The sequence below is a fragment of the Gossypium hirsutum genome, chromosome D09 (genome assembly GCF_007990345.1).
Source record: "Gossypium hirsutum isolate 1008001.06 chromosome D09, Gossypium_hirsutum_v2.1, whole genome shotgun sequence".
NCBI classification, from domain to species: Eukaryota; Viridiplantae; Streptophyta; class Magnoliopsida; order Malvales; family Malvaceae; genus Gossypium; species Gossypium hirsutum.
In genome coordinates this window covers 31,332,530-31,348,721 of record NC_053445.1, presented here as the reverse complement: position 1 = coordinate 31,348,721, position 16,192 = coordinate 31,332,530, and the positions used below count along the sequence as shown (strand labels likewise).

Here is a 16,192-nt window from a genome sequence, read left to right as displayed (position 1 = left end):
GAATCATATCTTGTAAAGATTGGATTAGATTTGATATGGCAAATCTTGTAAATCCCTAAAATCAAGGGATATAGTGAATCTCGTTCGTCGATGTAAATGTATCTTGACCGTCGGTTTTGGGGGAGCTCAATTATAAATAGAGAGCCTCCCCTCATTTGTATTCATCCATTGTAACTTGAATTCTTAAGAGTAATAGAATTCTTGAGAGTAATAGAATTCTTGAGCATTTACTCAAACACTTTGTGTGCATTCTTTTTTTGGCTTTCTGTTGTTCTTTTGTAGCTTCTTTTGGCACAATCGCTTCTGCTACACAAATTGGTGCCTTGAAGGAGTTCTAAGGAATCCTCACTTTTGGGCGTAAAGACTGACTTAGGCGAGTTTGGAGCAAACGGATCGCCTAAGGCCGCACGATTTGTGAGACGAAAGGTCTAGCCCCGTGACAAGTGGTATCCGAGCAGGTTTTGAACCAAGTGATATTCGAGTTGGTTCGAAGGCACCGTTGGGATGTCAAAAGAAGTCGTTGGTCAGAGTGAGCCAATGGAGACCCGTGGGAGGGCTAGAAAAGCCAGTCGCTCGAGGGAAATGCTGACAGCTTTGGAGAACCGAGTGGTCAATCTCGAGGAATCCGTAGGGAATGTGAAAGAGACGCTTGAATTGGTCGAGGGACGCACGGATGGGTTTGACTCGATGGAAGAGCAACTCAAAGATTTTGTATTGGATTCTCTCGATGCAAATAGGGAAAAGATAAGGGAATTACTCGAGTCCACTGAGGAAAAGCTGGCAGTGAGGGATGAAGCTCTCAAGGATATGGCGTTAGCCATGAAGAAAGAAATAGAGGAGCTCAAAGGGGAGCTCGCGATCTACAAAGCCGCTTTGAGTAATGGGATGTTGTCTTCAAGACCGAAGCAACAACCAATGGATGTTCCCAAACCAGAGAAGTTCAAGGGTGCACGATCCGCAAGGGATGTGGACAACTTCTTGTGGGAAATGGAGCAATCTTCCGAGCGATGGGCATCGAGGATGATGCCATTAAGGTAAATACTACTTCAATCTATTTTACTAATGTAGCTCTCTTGTGGTGGCGTCGTAGGTCCACGGATGAGAAACGTGGTGGTAACGCAATTGGGACTTAGGAGGAGTTCCAAAAAGAGTTGAAGAAACAGTTTTACCCTCAGTATGCTGAGAAGGAGGCTCGAGCAAAGTTGCACCGTCTCACGCAACAAGGAACTGTTCGAGAGTATGTAAGGGCATTTAGTGAGTTGATGCTTCAAATCTCTGACTTGAGCGAGAAAGAAGCTTTTTATTGGTTCGAGGATATGTTAAAGCCGTGGGCAAAGCATGAGTTGCGTAGGCAAGGAATCACCGAACTTACTGTAGCCATGGTCGAAGCAGAGTCCTTTGTCGAGCTTGCTCCAACAAAAGACAAGTTCGAGTCATCTAAGCCCAATGGAAAGGGCAATAGTGAGAGAAACCATGAAGAAGATGAAGGAGGACATAGCGATGGGGGCAACAGTACTGATAGTACAAGTGGCAATGGGAAACCACGAGATACGAAGCGGGGATTCAACAACCCAAGGGACAAGAGGAAGAGAATAAAATGCTTCCTTTGTCAAGGACCACACATGGCGTGAAAATGTCCGAATAAAGTGGTAATTTCGACAACCCAGAAGAAAGAGGAGCCGAAGGAAGAGACGAAGCCTATCAAAGAGAAGACATCGAAAGTCAATTCGATGATGCTCATTCCTGGGAAAAGGAATGGTGGAAAAGGGTTGATGTTTGTGGACATCAACATTGCGGGTCAGAAGCGGAGTGCTCTTATTGATACGGGAGCATCGGACTTGTTCATGTCGGAAAGGCTGGGAAGAAGCTTGGTCTGTCGATTAGGAAATCGAATAAGAAGATCTAGATATCAACTTCCGAGAAAGCCCCAACTGTGGGAGTAGTTCGTGATGTGGAACTACAAATCGGCGAATGGAAGAGCAAGGAAGAATTCGAGGTAATCCGATTAGATGATTACGATTTTGTGCTTGGCTTAAACTTTATTGTCAGGATTCAGGCAACTTTGCAACCATGGGCCGATGAAATCCATATTGTCACCGGTCCGTCAACAAAAAGTATTGTGCCGGTGCATCGGGATGTGAAGGTTGGGACTAAGGTGTTATCGTCAATCTAACTAGTCGAAGATGTTTCGTATGGGAGAAACATTAATTCGTTGAAACGGAAAGGTACGAAAGCCCCTTCGGAAGTGTTAGTAGCGCAAGGGACCGATATGAAGCCTGCGGGATCGACTGTGGAGCCGTCACCTTTGGGAAAGGTGGGTTGTGCATCGAGCTTCGAGGGGAAAGGAGTGATGCAAAGACGATCGAGACGAGTAAATGCTGCGAGTAAAGTACATTGCAAACACTCTGATAGTGTTTTGAATTCTGACTTGTTGGCTTGGCAAGGTCGTAGGGGCCCTTTCAAAGTTCATAAGTAAGGAGGCAAAGGGACTATGGGTGGTACGAAGCCAAGATGTGAGAGTCCCGGGGATTCCAGTGGAAGCAAGTCAAAATTGGGGCAAGTTAAAGCGGAGACTTCTTGCCAACAGAATGTACCAACGAGTGCAACGGTTCAAGATAAAAGGCGACGGAAGCCGAGGCATAAGTTCCGAAGGAAGGGACAACCCGATCGCAAGGCAAGTCGGGAAGTAGCCGAGGCAACGAGAAAAAGGTGAATCAAGTCAGTGTCATCCAGAAGTCGCAACGAGGGCGTTGCGAGAATGGGTGGGGGAGAATGTCACGGGCCAAAGTGCAAAGCCCGTGACCATGGCACAAGATGCGCCCCATGGAGGTGCATTGATAAGATGGGGAACATTTAGCCCACGAGAACTGGCCCGATTCAAGGAATTATTGGAGAAGCCTGTCAGATTGAAGCCTGGTTGGCCCGATGATGAAGATATGACAACTTAGGCTAATTTTGGTAACTAATCTTAAAAGATAGAGAGAATCATATCTTGTAAAGATTGGATTAGATTTGATATGACAAATCTTGTAAATCCCTAAAATCAAGGGATATAGTGAATCTCGTCCGTCGATGTAAATGTATCTTGACCGTCGGTAACTATAAATAGAGAGCCTCCCCCTCATTTGTATTCATCCATTGTAACTTGAATTCTTAAGAGTAATAGAATTCTTGAGCATTTACTCAAACACTTTGTGTGCATTCTTTCTTTGGTTTTCTGTTGTTCTTTTGTAGCTTCTTTTGGCACAATCGCTTCCGCTATACAAATTGGTGCCTTGGAGGAGTTCTAAGGAATCCTCACTTTTGGGCGTAAAGGCTGACTTAGGCGAGTTTGGAGCAAACGGACCGCCTAAGGCTGCACGGTTTGCGAGACGAAAGGTCTAGCCCCGTGACAAGACATAATTATTTTACATTTGATTAATCACATCCTTGTATTCATTTTTTATATGACATATTCATATAAAGCAACATCTTTATTTAACTTGAGTTAGAATTTTTTTACGGTTTGAATTGAATTTACCTCGATTATACTTGAATATGTTTTTTTTATATAAAAAAACATAAATTTGCTATAAAAGTTTCAATATAAAGTAAATAAAACCATCACTCAAAACTAAAACATAGGCTCAATATAATAAATTTTCCAATTGCTTTGTTCTTTTTACATAAGATTTGTTCAATTTATTTAAAAAAAGAAAGAAAAAAGAGCAGTAGGAGGTTGTATCCGAAGAGCAAGGTGAGAAGGTGCACAGCAAGGCAAAACCCACCTCAACTCTTTGCACTCCACATTTCCTCTACAACATTTATGAAAATTAGCAAATATCACAAAGTTGAATGAGAGTTTGAGAAATGCAAATACTTATACTCTACACTCCAACATGTTACTCCATTTCTTTATTTAAAAAAAAAGTATTTGTGCTCATTACGTATTCATGCATGGGTATGGAGAATATTTTAGCTCATGAAGTCTCAAGTTTGGCTGAAAAATCCCATATTTGGAGTAGGAATGATATATTTATCATGATTGATTGGTCCAGTTAGAAATTAGTTGAGTATGAGTCTAGCGAGTAGGTTTTAGATTAGTTGAGCCGCAAACTAATATGAACCGATTGGATTTATTTTTAATATTTTTTTAGTTTTTTTAATAATTCATTAAATCGAATTGTCCAGACTGATGAATCAATAGTTAGATCGGTTTGAATAACAGTTCAATTTATACTTATTCATAAATCGAGCTTGGACAAAAATTTTTACATCTCGACTTGACTTGACCCAACACGAATTCAATTTAAATAAGAATAAAAATATTTTTTAATATTTTATTAAAATTTTAATAATAAAACAATTTTTTTATCAAACCAAAATGAATTGAAATTTAATTTATTTTTTAAAATCGAATCTCGACTCAACCTACAAATACTTTTTTAAAACCTTAATATTTATAGTTTTAAGATGTTGGTTTTGGTAAGTGAAGTTTGTGATATATGGTAGGTATCTATGATGGTGTTAACATATGACAAATCAACGTCACCCTTTTAGACTGTTGCACCAACAAACCCTCTCTTTCCCACCTACCCCTTTTTTTCACTTAACCAATCTTCAATTCTATCTAACAAAAAACAACACCAATTTGATATTGAAATCTACTTCAGGTAAATCTGATAAATTTAAACCCAATAAGATTATTATAAAAAGTTTAAAATTGTTTTTTCTAAGTTAATTTATGAAATTGGCAATTATTCCCATGTTAGGGGCCCAAGGACGAAAGGGAGTCCAAAATTAAATTGTAATTTTTACAATAAAAAAAAATACAATTCCACCATTTTAATAGACTATATCTTTATAATTTTTAAAGGATTAAATCAATTTTTTATATTTTTACGGGTGGCCAAAGTGTAATTTTACTTTTAGTAATTAAAAATTATAAAAATTTTAAGAAGGCTATATGGAAAATTCTTCATTTTAAGGGGGCCGAACCCCTGCCAGCCCCCTAATTTCACCCACTATAGGGGTCTAAACTTTTTTTGAAACCAACTTTTTTTCAAGGAAATATGAAAAACTAACTTTGACCCTCAAAAGTTTTAAGTTGTGTTCAACAATGCTTAAAAAAACATTTTTGGCTTGAAAATCACATTTGAAAGAAAAGTTATACTAAATAAAAAACTTTTGACTGAAATGAGTAGCTTTTCAAAAACACTTTTACTCATAAGTTAAATTGTTTAGTTTTCTTGGGCCAAAAGCACTTCCGAAAGTATTATTACTTTTTTCTTCTCTATTTTTCTTCTCCCATTTTGCACTCACTTTAAATTGTAAATGTTAATGTAAAATTTTTAATATTTTTATTTGACATATAAATATTACCTATTTTTGAAACTTTAATCCAAATACATGTAATATTTTAATTTGTTAGGTTTATGTTTTTTATGTTATGTCAAATTACATTTTAAAATAAAATCATTAATTAAAAAACATTTCTTAAAATAATACAAATGTGTTAATATATAATTATAAATATATAATGGTTATATTTAAATATTTAAAATATACATTTTATAAATAATTAATATTAATTGCTTAAAATTATTTAAAAATTATATTTTATATATTAAAATATTAACAATAAGTTATAATAAATTATTTTTTATATTCTTATTAAAATATCATAATATTAACTAATTTAAATATTAGTTAAATGCATATTTGTTACTTTATAATACCATATCTAAAATAGACATTTTATTTCTCAAAAGCACTTTTTGATAACAATACTAAACACTTAAATCTTAAACCAAAATTTTTAAAAATACTTTTCAAAAGTATTTTTTCACAACACTTTTTAAAAGTTTTATTCAAAAGAAATGCTAAACTAGCCCCTAGTCTCAATACAAGAACAATTGTTAAGCTCAAAGATTAATTTAGATAAAAAAACAGTTTAAATTCCAATATAAAAATAATTATAAAATTCAAAGAGTAATTTAGAAAAAAAACTAGACCCAAAAATACTTATCAAATTGAAACCCAAACATTAACCCCTTTGTATATGATGCCCTCTAAATTTAGACTACTCCTTTTACTGTACAATAAATATATGGGTAAAGTGCACCATTAGTCACTAAATTATAGATAAATTTTTGTTTTGGTCGTTTAATTAGAAAAGTTATAATTTGGTCACTAAATTATTTAAAAATTTTCATTTAAGTGAACAATTCAAAAGCTTTAATTTATTTAAGTCACTAGGCTGTTAATTTTTTTTTAAAGTTCTGCCAGCAAGTTTCAAGTGATGATTTGACGATCAGTACTGTGGATTAATACCCATCAACAAGTAAAAGAACATAACTTAGATCCAAACCGATCTTATGGCTAGTGTTGGAGATTGGGAAAAAGACTAATTGAATTTTGGTTTACAAATTCATAACGTCCAAAACTGTTTCATGAAAAAGAAAAACTGAATTATAGAAAAGAAATGGAAAGAGAGCTTCCGATCGGTACATACAATTTTAACAACCCAATGACTTAAATAAAAACTTTTGAATAGTTAAATGACTAAAACAAAAATTTACCCATAATTTAATGACTAATGATATAGTATGTATTAAATATAATCATCCCTAATTTTTTTAATTTTGAAAATTAAAAATTTTAAATAGATTTTATGTTTTTACTCACTGGTTATAAAATTTAATAGTAGTAAAAAAAGATAAAAGTAAAAGAGAAGATACACATGATAAGGTTTAATAATACAAGGTAGGTGGCCCAAGTGATTAAATTAAAAACAAAAGAAAAGTGATTATTCAAACTCATGATTAAACCTATTTCCTAACTTTCTCTAGTCCTACAATGTTTTTCAATTCCGTACTTGAATTAATCAAACTTTTTTTTTATTCAACTGGTTCATATCGATTTTTGAATCAATTAGTTTAATACTTTTCCTTGAATCAATATTTTAATTGATACATTCGAACAACCATATCTACAACAATAAATTTTTATTTTTATTTTTTTTAAATTAGCTTGAAAGCTAATTTCACGATTTAAATTGTACGAACATTTATATAATTTAGACTTCACCAATCTCATAAATATATTTTATCTCTAAACTTCGTAATTAGGTTGTTTTTAATACTTATACTATTTTTTTTTGTCTATTTTGACATTTAAATTTGACCATTAGATCCATTTTAGTTTTTGAACTTGGAAAATATAAAACTTTGATGATGCGATACTCTAAAACTATGCCTCATCATCACTTGAAAATTAAAAAAAAAACAATTATATAAAATTTCAGGTGATGATATAGTATAATCACAAAAGGTTATATTTAATGTTTTAATAATCGGGCTAGTGGTTGAACAAGTCAGATCACCGGTTCTCAGTTCAACCAAATTGACCGATACAACCATCAAAACCAACAATAATTAAATACAAAATTCATAAAAACCTAAAAAAATAAAAAAAATTATTAAGCTGGTTAAACTATAGATTATTGTCCTGATTTTTTATTTTTACAAATTTCAAGTAATTTTCAAGTCAATCGATTCAACCCTTTTGTTCAAACCATTATATTGATCAATTCTTGATCTGACCTTATATCAGTAACACTGGTCACATAATCAAATCTTGATAGAATTTGAGTTTAACGACCAAAATAGATCTAGTTGTCAAGTTCAATGATTAAATATAAGTATAAGTACCAAAGTGGACTTAGTTGCAGGGGTCAATAATTTATTATCCCATTATTTTAATATTCATTTAATTTAAGTGGATCCAATAATTGTCAAAAAGTCCCACCAACCAATTAGGTTCCCGGATAAAATTAGCCTACACCAATAACCCGTACACCCCAAAAGTGGGCTTTGGCTTTTTTTCTTCGAGTTTTCACTCTCAAAAACTTCACCAAATCCAAATGGATACTGTCAACCCCTTGGTAAGTCTTCATTGCTTTTGATTTTTGATTAATTTAGTGTTTTTTTTGTTAAATCTATGAGCAGATGAAAGATGGTTTGATTTTTTTTTTTCAATTTGAAAGCTTGTTTCATCAGCTTCTGGTTTGAAAATGGATGTGAATGGAGGTGAAATGAGGAAGAATCCCACACTGATTTGTGCTCCATTAATGGCGGATTCCATTGATAAGATGGTGACTCTCATGGCTAATGCTAAAGCTACGACTGCTGATCTTGTGGAAATTAGATTGGATAGTCTCAAGAATTTCAACCCTTTTGAAGACCTCAATGTTTTAATCAAACAAAGCCCTTTGCCTACACTCTTCACTTACAGGTTTTTTTTTCAATTTTCTTTTCTAACTTATTTTCTTTGGTTTGATGCAAGTTTTAATGGGTATTTTTAAAATTTTTCTTTTGTTTTCTGGGATTTCCCTCTTTACCCGTGTTTGAATCTTTCATAAATTCCACCATTGATGGATCTTTTAAGCTTGTTTTGACTTGTTTAACTTGCAAATTTGTGTTGCAGACCAGTATGGGAAGGTGGCCAGTATGATGGTGATGAGAAAAAGAGATTAGATGTTCTTCGATTAGCCATGGAGTTAGGGGCTGATTACATTGATGTTGAGCTTAAGGTTTGCTTCGTAGAACTTCATTTGTATACTGCTTGTATCCTACTCTTTTTTTTTTTTTTTTATCATTGTTACTCAAACTTAGGTGTGAGTCTCAAATGCATTATGTGTCCGACATGTGTATGTTCGTTTTTTCAAGCTTTTTCGTGTATGTGAAGAGTTATATCCTCGTGCCCCTGTCCAGATATGCGCCTAACACTAGTACTTTCAGAAAAATCAAGAGTTGAAGTAACATAGTGCTTGTTTCTTACTCTTTGATCAATGTTATTTGAACTCCGGCATGAGTGTGAGTGCCAAATATGAGTATGTACCCCACATGGCGTGTTTAGTTTTCTCAAGTATTTAAAGGGTTATTTTTTCATACCTATATCTAGATATTAATCGGACATAAGTACTTAAGAAAAATGAAGAGTCGAAGTAACATAGCTCTTGATTGAAACATCACATCTTTTATATCTAGTTACTTTGTGTTTAAACTGTAAAGTCTACTGATCTTGGAGTGATTCAAATTGTATAGTGCTCGTTTCTTACTCTTTTGATCAATGTTACTCGTGTTTGGTGTGAGTGCCAAACACGGGTATATTTTCGACATGGGTGTGTTCAAATATTTTTTAGGTATTTGGAGAGTTATATCCTTGTACCCATGTCTGGACATGCGTCGAATATGGGCACTTCAAGAAAAATAAAGTTAGAGTAGTATAGCTCTAGATTGAAGCATAAGCTATGTTACTTGGACTTGAGTGCGAGTGTTGGATACGGATATGTGCCCGATATGGGTAAGGTCAGATTTTTCTAAAATTTTCCATGTATGTAGATTACATTTGAAGGCCATATCCCGGCATCCATGTGTCAGACACATGTACTTTGATGACAATGAAGAGTCCAAGTAACATAGAACATAACATCTTATTTTATCAAATTATTTTGTCTGTAAACTGTAAACTTATAGTGATCCAAATTGCTGTCTTTTCAAGGTTGCTCATGAATTCATAAAATCCATTGGTGGAAAGAAGCCTGAAAAGATCAAAGTTATAGTTTCTTCTCACAATTATCAGAGCACTCCATCTGTTGTGGAGCTCGGAAACCTTGTTGTGAAAATACAATCAACTGGAGCCGATATAGTGAAGATTGCGACAACGGCCATTGACATCACTGATGTCGCACGAATTTTTCAGATAACCGTGCATTCTCAAGTAAGAATCATATACGCCATGAATATAAATATGAAACACAATCTTATAGCTTTACATTTGCATTCTTGAGTAGATTTGTTTATGGTTAATGCAATGTTGGACTTCTGAAAACTGAGCAGCAGTAGTGTTAATGTAAAACAGTTGATAATCTATGCCGAAAACTTTTGCATAATGATGAGTGTGACAGAAAGGGCCATTTCTGTTATAGATTTGTCGTTTTCGTTAGTCTCTTTGGAGCATTATATGTTTCTAAGATTCTTTGTATGTTTAAATTCTTTGGGTTGATTTGCTGCTGAATATTTCAGGTACCTATAATCGGACTTGTTATGGGCGAAAGGGGGTTGATTTCACGGATTCTCTGCACAAAATTCGGTGGCTATCTTACTTTCGGAACTCTCGAGGGTGGAGTTGTTTCAGCTCCTGGTCAACCGACTATCAATGATCTATTGAATCTATACAATTTCAGGCAGTTAGGTCCCGATACAAAAGTGTATGGGATTATTGGGAAGCCTGTTGGTCATAGCAAATCACCTATGCTCTACAATGAAGCATTCAAATCAGCTGGTTTCAATGGGGTCTTTGTTCACTTGTTAGTAGATGACTTAGAAATGTTTCTCCGAACTTACTCATCGACCGATTTTGCTGGATTCAGGTTCGTTCCTGTGTTGGACATTTTCATTTCTCACTGTGGCACATTTTTAGTTAGTGTACATATAGGATTTATCTTGTATAAGTTATTTTACGGTTTAGCCCAATTCTTTAATTTTCTAGAAGTACCTATGTTAGACGCATATCCGAGCATGAGTGCCGGGATATGGGCTTCCAACGACCATCCAAATACATGGAAAAACTTGGAAATATCAAACGTACCCATGACAATTTACATACCGTACCTGATACTCACACCCAGGTCTGAGTGGCATGAGTTAAGCCTATTATTACACTCAGAATCTTGGTTTCATATAGAATAATATTGCAAGATGATTTACTTCTGTGGCTTACATGCAGCTGTACAATTCCTCACAAGGAGACTGCAGTGAAGTGCTGTGACGAGGTAGATCCGGTTGCAAAGGTAATTTACTATTTACTTATCTAGCAATGGTAATATTCCCATCCAAAATTATGTACATCACGATTCTTTCAACTTTTTCGGAGATGAGTGTTTTCTATGTGTCAAAACTGTGCATGATTGAACTTTATCTTTGATTAAATATTACAGTCCATTGGAGCTGTTAATTGCATTATAAGGAGACAGACCGACGGGAAGTTTTTTGGTTGTAACACGGATTATATCGGTGCTATTTCAGCCATCGAGGATGGATTACAAGGTTCCTTGTTCGTTTTTAAGCAATGTACGTTTTCTGTTGTTTGTTTTGTCTGAAGTTCTTTAACCGTGTTTTTTCTTGACAGCTGGATATAACATGAGCAGTGCAGCCGGATCGCCATTGGCCGGTAAGCTGTTCGTGGTTATTGGTGCTGGTGGTGCTGGGAAGGCATTAGCTTACGGTGCAAAACAAAAAGGAGCGAGAGTTGTAATTGCCAATCGAACCTATGGTACGATGCACTTGTTTTTCTTGTTGTAGCATTCTAACAAGAGTTATTTTTTGTTTTATACATTTTCCGGATCTGCGTTGGTGATAATTTGAGATTATTGTTTATTTTATCGATTTAACTTCAAGAACGAGCTCGAGAGCTTGCCGATGTAATTGGAGGAGATGCTTTGTCTCTTGACGATTTGGCTAGGTTCCATCCGGAGGATGGCATGATTCTTGCCAACACAACATCCATCGGAATGCAACCTAATATCGATCAAACACCGATGCCCAAGGTTTGCTTTTTCTTTTTCCTTTTCCCCTTATGATAGCACATACTAATTCGAAAATTTCCGAAGTTTGGTTCAACAAGTTTTTTAGTTCCCGCGAGAGGGAAACAGGAGTCCGTCCTCTCATAGTAAGCATTGAGTGATCTGTTCAACATAAATTGCAACAATAAGGGAAGTAAGCAATTTCTATATTATTGCAGGACGCTTTGAAATACTATTCACTGGTTTTCGATGCCGTTTACACCCCTAAAATAACCCGACTCTTGAGAGAAGCCAAGGAAACCGGAGCCACTATTGTTTCCGGATTGGAGATGTTCATCGGGCAGGCCTACGAACAGTTTGAGCGATTCACTGGTTTGCCAGGTAAAACCTAACCGTAACGTATAATTTACCGTCTTTTCAAGTGGATCCACTCGATTTATTTCAGTTGATTAATTCATTTCCCCTCGTTCTTTCATTGTCCCCTCCCCACAGCACCGAAGGAGCAGTTCCGGAGAACTATGTCAAAGTACTAACAACGTTGACACAACGACTCGTTTGTCTGCAGCAAATTGCTGGTTTGTTTTTACTATTCATTTGATGAGAAGGGCAATGAAACAACAATTTGTTTAGGAAGTACTTGAAGTGTTTTTGAATAATTCCAGGTTTTGTTTCATATGAACTTTATTTTCTTTATTTCCTATGATCTGTGAGTATGTACGATAGACCGGAAAATTCATATATTCCTATTCGTGTAATTTGCTTTGTAGTAATCGTGTTTATGACATAAATTTTTACATATTAATAATATTCGTGTTATATTAATTTTGAGAAAAGAGATTTTTATTTTTTTAGCGTAGTTATTTATTTTTTTTACGGTCATTAATTACGAAAAAATTTTAATAGCATTATCATGATAGCTATAAAAATTCAAAACATACCTAAAGGGTTAAAAAGTTAACATCAATGGTTAGACCACCAAGATATGATTTATTAAAAAATAAAAAAGAATATAAAACCACTCATTTCATCAGTTCGGACCAACTGATTCGGTCAAATTTGACTAAATATTTTTATTAATAAAAAGTTGAAAAAAAATAAAGGAATTTATTTCATGTCGAGGCAAAACCCAGGACTGAGCCCCGAAATTCAAAGCCTCAAAACCTGAAATTATCCGCCAGCTGGGAATCGACATTTGACATCAACGTCCAAGTTCCAATGCTTTGAACTATGAGACATGCCTTCAAATTTGCACCAACTGACCTCCAAAATCGTGTCTTTGTCAAAGTCCGGCTTTATCACGACCGCTCGCAAACTGTTCGATGAAATGCCTCACAAAGACTCCATCACTTGGAATGCAATGCTTTCAAGCTACTCTCAATTGGGTCTTCACACAGATGCACTCTCTCTTTTCCACCTCATGAGATATACCAACACAAAGCCTGACCACTTCACCTTCACATCAACTCTAAATGCTTGTTCCGGCCTTGGCTCGTTTCGTAATGGAACAAAAGTCCACGCATTAATCATTGCTTTCGGGTACCAATGCTATTTACCTGTTAATAATTCTGTTATTGATATGTATGGGAAATGCTTAGATCCTTGTAGTGCAAGAAAAGCGTTTGAAGAGATGGGTGGAAGTATAAGAAATGAAGTGACTTGGTGTTCTCTTCTATTTGCTTATGCAAATTCTGGTCAGTTTAGTGTTGCATTTGAAACCTTTTATGAGATGCCAAAAAGGGTTTTAGTTGCTTGGAACATTATGATTACGGGTTTTGCTCGATATGGGGAAGTTGAAATGTGTATTCAGTTGCTTAAAGAAATGAGAGAGAGTTTGTGTTGTTTTCCTGATGAGTGGACTTTTAGTTCTCTAATGAATGCGTGTACCGAATCCTCGGATTATGCATATGGGTGTACAGCGCATGGGTTTATTATTAAAATCGGTTGGAGCTCAGCTATGGAAGTAAAGAACTCGATTTTGAGTTTTTATGCTAAACTCGGTTGCATGGATGTTGCTATAAAAGAGTTTGAATCTGTTGGGTTACTCAGTCAAGTGTCTTGGAATGCTATGATTGATGGTTATATAAAAATGGGGAACACCATTGATGCCTTTCATGTGTTTCAACGTGCACCGATGAAGAACGTGATTTCTTGGACTAGTATGATTGCAGGGTATGCGAGAAACGGGGAAGGAGAACAAGCTCTTAACTTGTTTGTTCAGATGGTAAGAAGTTGTATATGCCTGGATGAGTTCACATTTGGAGCTATACTTCATGCTTGTTCGAGTTTGGCGGTACTTGGGTTTGGCAAAATGGTCCATGGTTGTGTGATTAGGTATGGCTTTCAAGCCTATGTCTATGTTGGAAATGGCCTGGTTAACATGTATGCTAAATGTGGGGATATCAAAGGGTCAAGCTACGCATTTAATGAAATTCTTGAGAAGGATTTGGTTTCTTGGAATGCAATGTTGTTTGGATTTGGAATGCATGGGTTGTCTACTCAAGCATTACAGATCTATGATGAGATGGTGGCACATGGGATGAAACCAGATAAAGTTAGCTTTATAGGCTTGTTAATGACTTGTAGCCATGCAGGCCTTATCAATAAAGGTCGTTTATTTTTTGATATTATGAGCTCTTTGTATGGTCTTACCTATGAGATAGATCATGTAGCATGCATGGTGGATATGCTTGGCCGGGGTGGGTATTTAGTAGAGGCAAAAGAGTTGTCTAGTAAATACTCGAAAAAAGATACTGTTGAGGCTAAGAGCAGCTCATATGAAGCCCTGCTAGGTGCATGTTCCATTCACGGGGATGTCAGAATGGGGGTTAGTGTCCGGGACGATTTACAGCACAGTGTAGACTCTCAAAAAGATATGGGTTATGTGTTATTGTCGAACTTGTATTGTGCTAGCGGGCAGTGGAAGGAAGCTGAGATTGTGAGGAAAGCAATGGTGGATCAAGGGGTCAAGAAAATGCCTGGTTATAGTTGGATTGAAGTGAAAAATAAGGTGACAGTTTTTGTTGCAGGTAACATTTCACATCCATATAGGGAAGAGCTATATATGATATTAAACTCTCTTGATCCGGAAATGAGAAATCCTTGCTTTTCTAGTTTCGAAATTTGAATATACATATATATACACAACACATACACATATTCAGATTCTCCGACAAGGTTCCATTGTTTGTACTGAATGGTTAATAGAGAATAAAGGTACCAAAAGGTTCTTTTGAATTCTTTCCAGCTTCTTTGCCTGAAGAAATTGTTATTTCCAAGGACTTGAAGTCAGATGTTGATAGCAGACATTTTAATGGTTCATGTTTGAGTGCTCCGGTAATAATGAAGCCAGTAATGGGATTTGATAGGAACTCCTGGTCAACTTCGACATCAAAATCCTTTGAAATTCCAGAATCAGTGTTGTAAATTTTGATGCTGACAAATCCCAGTAAAGTTTGTTGTTGGTCAGATAAGGGCATTGTATGGGTGATGATGATGACTTTGCCAAAGTACTATGGAGAGATTAAGAACATTGAGTTAAACCCAGTTTCTCAAAATACATGTGAGACGGCTTATTTCCAAGTTAAAAAGGGTTCCAAAGTTATAAGCAGAGCCTACTGGTAGGAAGGATGAATATGCCACCTTAACTAGAAAAGGTGAGAGATTGTTAGGAACTGGACGTCTGAAGTTGTATGTTCTGGAGAACTGGGATTGTAACATGGAGCAAGTTATGGACGAAACTTATTGCTGCACAGAGGCAGTAGTTTTAGAGCATATGGTTGGTTTTCATTCTGTTACAGTTGAAATCCATTGGACCGATCAGATTAGGTTTCTCTCATCAGATAAATGGTAGCCTAAGCCTAAGAGACTTCTGGGAACATTGACCCTGCACCATTGGAGGTACATTACCTATCTTCTTGGTTTTGAGTAGTAGCAAGATATGAAGTCCAATGCTGTCTGTTTTTTAACACCTTATATGTGTACAATACATGCACTTTAAGTCGGTCAGTACTTTTCTTATGATGCCTGATGTCATAAGAGCAATACAACTTTGGGGCAAAATCTTGATTTTTTTTCTGTTTGCTACTAGGCAAAGCATGTCATGGTCTGAGAGAGGTGTCATGAATGTCACATTGGTTATGTATTAGAGTTGGTCTCGCTATAAGTGTTCATATGACCTTCAACTTACGAGGTGCTTTTTTTTGTGGACAAAATCGTGAGGCTCAATGGATTGAAATGGACAATACCTTGCAAGTTGGTGGGAACCACGAAATTTGGTATCAGAACAGGCTCTGGTGGTGCTAATAATATGCCATTAGGACAGTTGGCCTTTGTTGGACTAGAGGAGGTTGTGATCTTAAAGAGAAGCCATGAATGCTACCTTGGCTGTCTTCTAAAGTTGGTCTTGGTATACAATTGTCCGCACTACTTTCATCCTAGAAGCCCAATGAGTTAAAGTAGACAATGCTCATTCAATATATTTATTAATGTTTTGGCAAACAAAAAGTCTGTGTATTAATAATGTCTAAAATATTAACAATATCTCTTGAGGAAGGAATGTCTTAGGTCAGTTTGTGATACTTAACCAACTTGACTCTAGATCTGAACGCACGAAGTTGTGTATTTTAA

The 16,192-nt window shown here is 35.8% G+C and overlaps 2 protein-coding genes across 3 annotated transcripts; both read left to right on the top strand.

Annotated features, from left to right (window-relative positions):
* The first annotated feature begins 7,783 nt into the window (after window positions 1-7,783).
* LOC107891874 (bifunctional 3-dehydroquinate dehydratase/shikimate dehydrogenase, chloroplastic) lies at window positions 7,784-12,388 on the top strand. The gene is made up of 11 exons (XM_016816802.2): window positions 7,784-7,924; window positions 8,027-8,274; window positions 8,467-8,572; window positions 9,544-9,762; window positions 10,068-10,414; window positions 10,771-10,834; window positions 10,982-11,090; window positions 11,173-11,316; window positions 11,442-11,590; window positions 11,785-11,947; window positions 12,059-12,388. Exons 1-11 carry the CDS (start codon window positions 7,904-7,906, stop codon window positions 12,097-12,099), a joined length of 1,611 nt encoding a protein of 536 aa, XP_016672291.1. The 5' UTR covers window positions 7,784-7,903; the 3' UTR covers window positions 12,100-12,388.
* A 163-nt stretch (window positions 12,389-12,551) lies between these two features.
* Window positions 12,552-16,117, top strand: LOC107891875 (pentatricopeptide repeat-containing protein At2g36980, mitochondrial). 2 transcript variants are annotated; one of them, XM_041100305.1, is made up of 2 exons: window positions 12,552-15,463; window positions 15,785-16,117. In XM_041100305.1, the coding sequence occupies exon 1, from the start codon at window positions 12,801-12,803 to the stop codon at window positions 14,688-14,690; it is 1,890 nt and encodes a 629-aa protein (XP_040956239.1). In that variant the 5' UTR covers window positions 12,552-12,800; the 3' UTR covers window positions 14,691-15,463; window positions 15,785-16,117. The 2 variants fall into 2 exon arrangements, with proteins under 2 accessions (XP_040956239.1, XP_016672292.1); XM_016816803.2 differs by having other exon boundaries at window positions 15,654-16,117.
* Window positions 16,118-16,192: the final 75 nt, after the last annotated feature.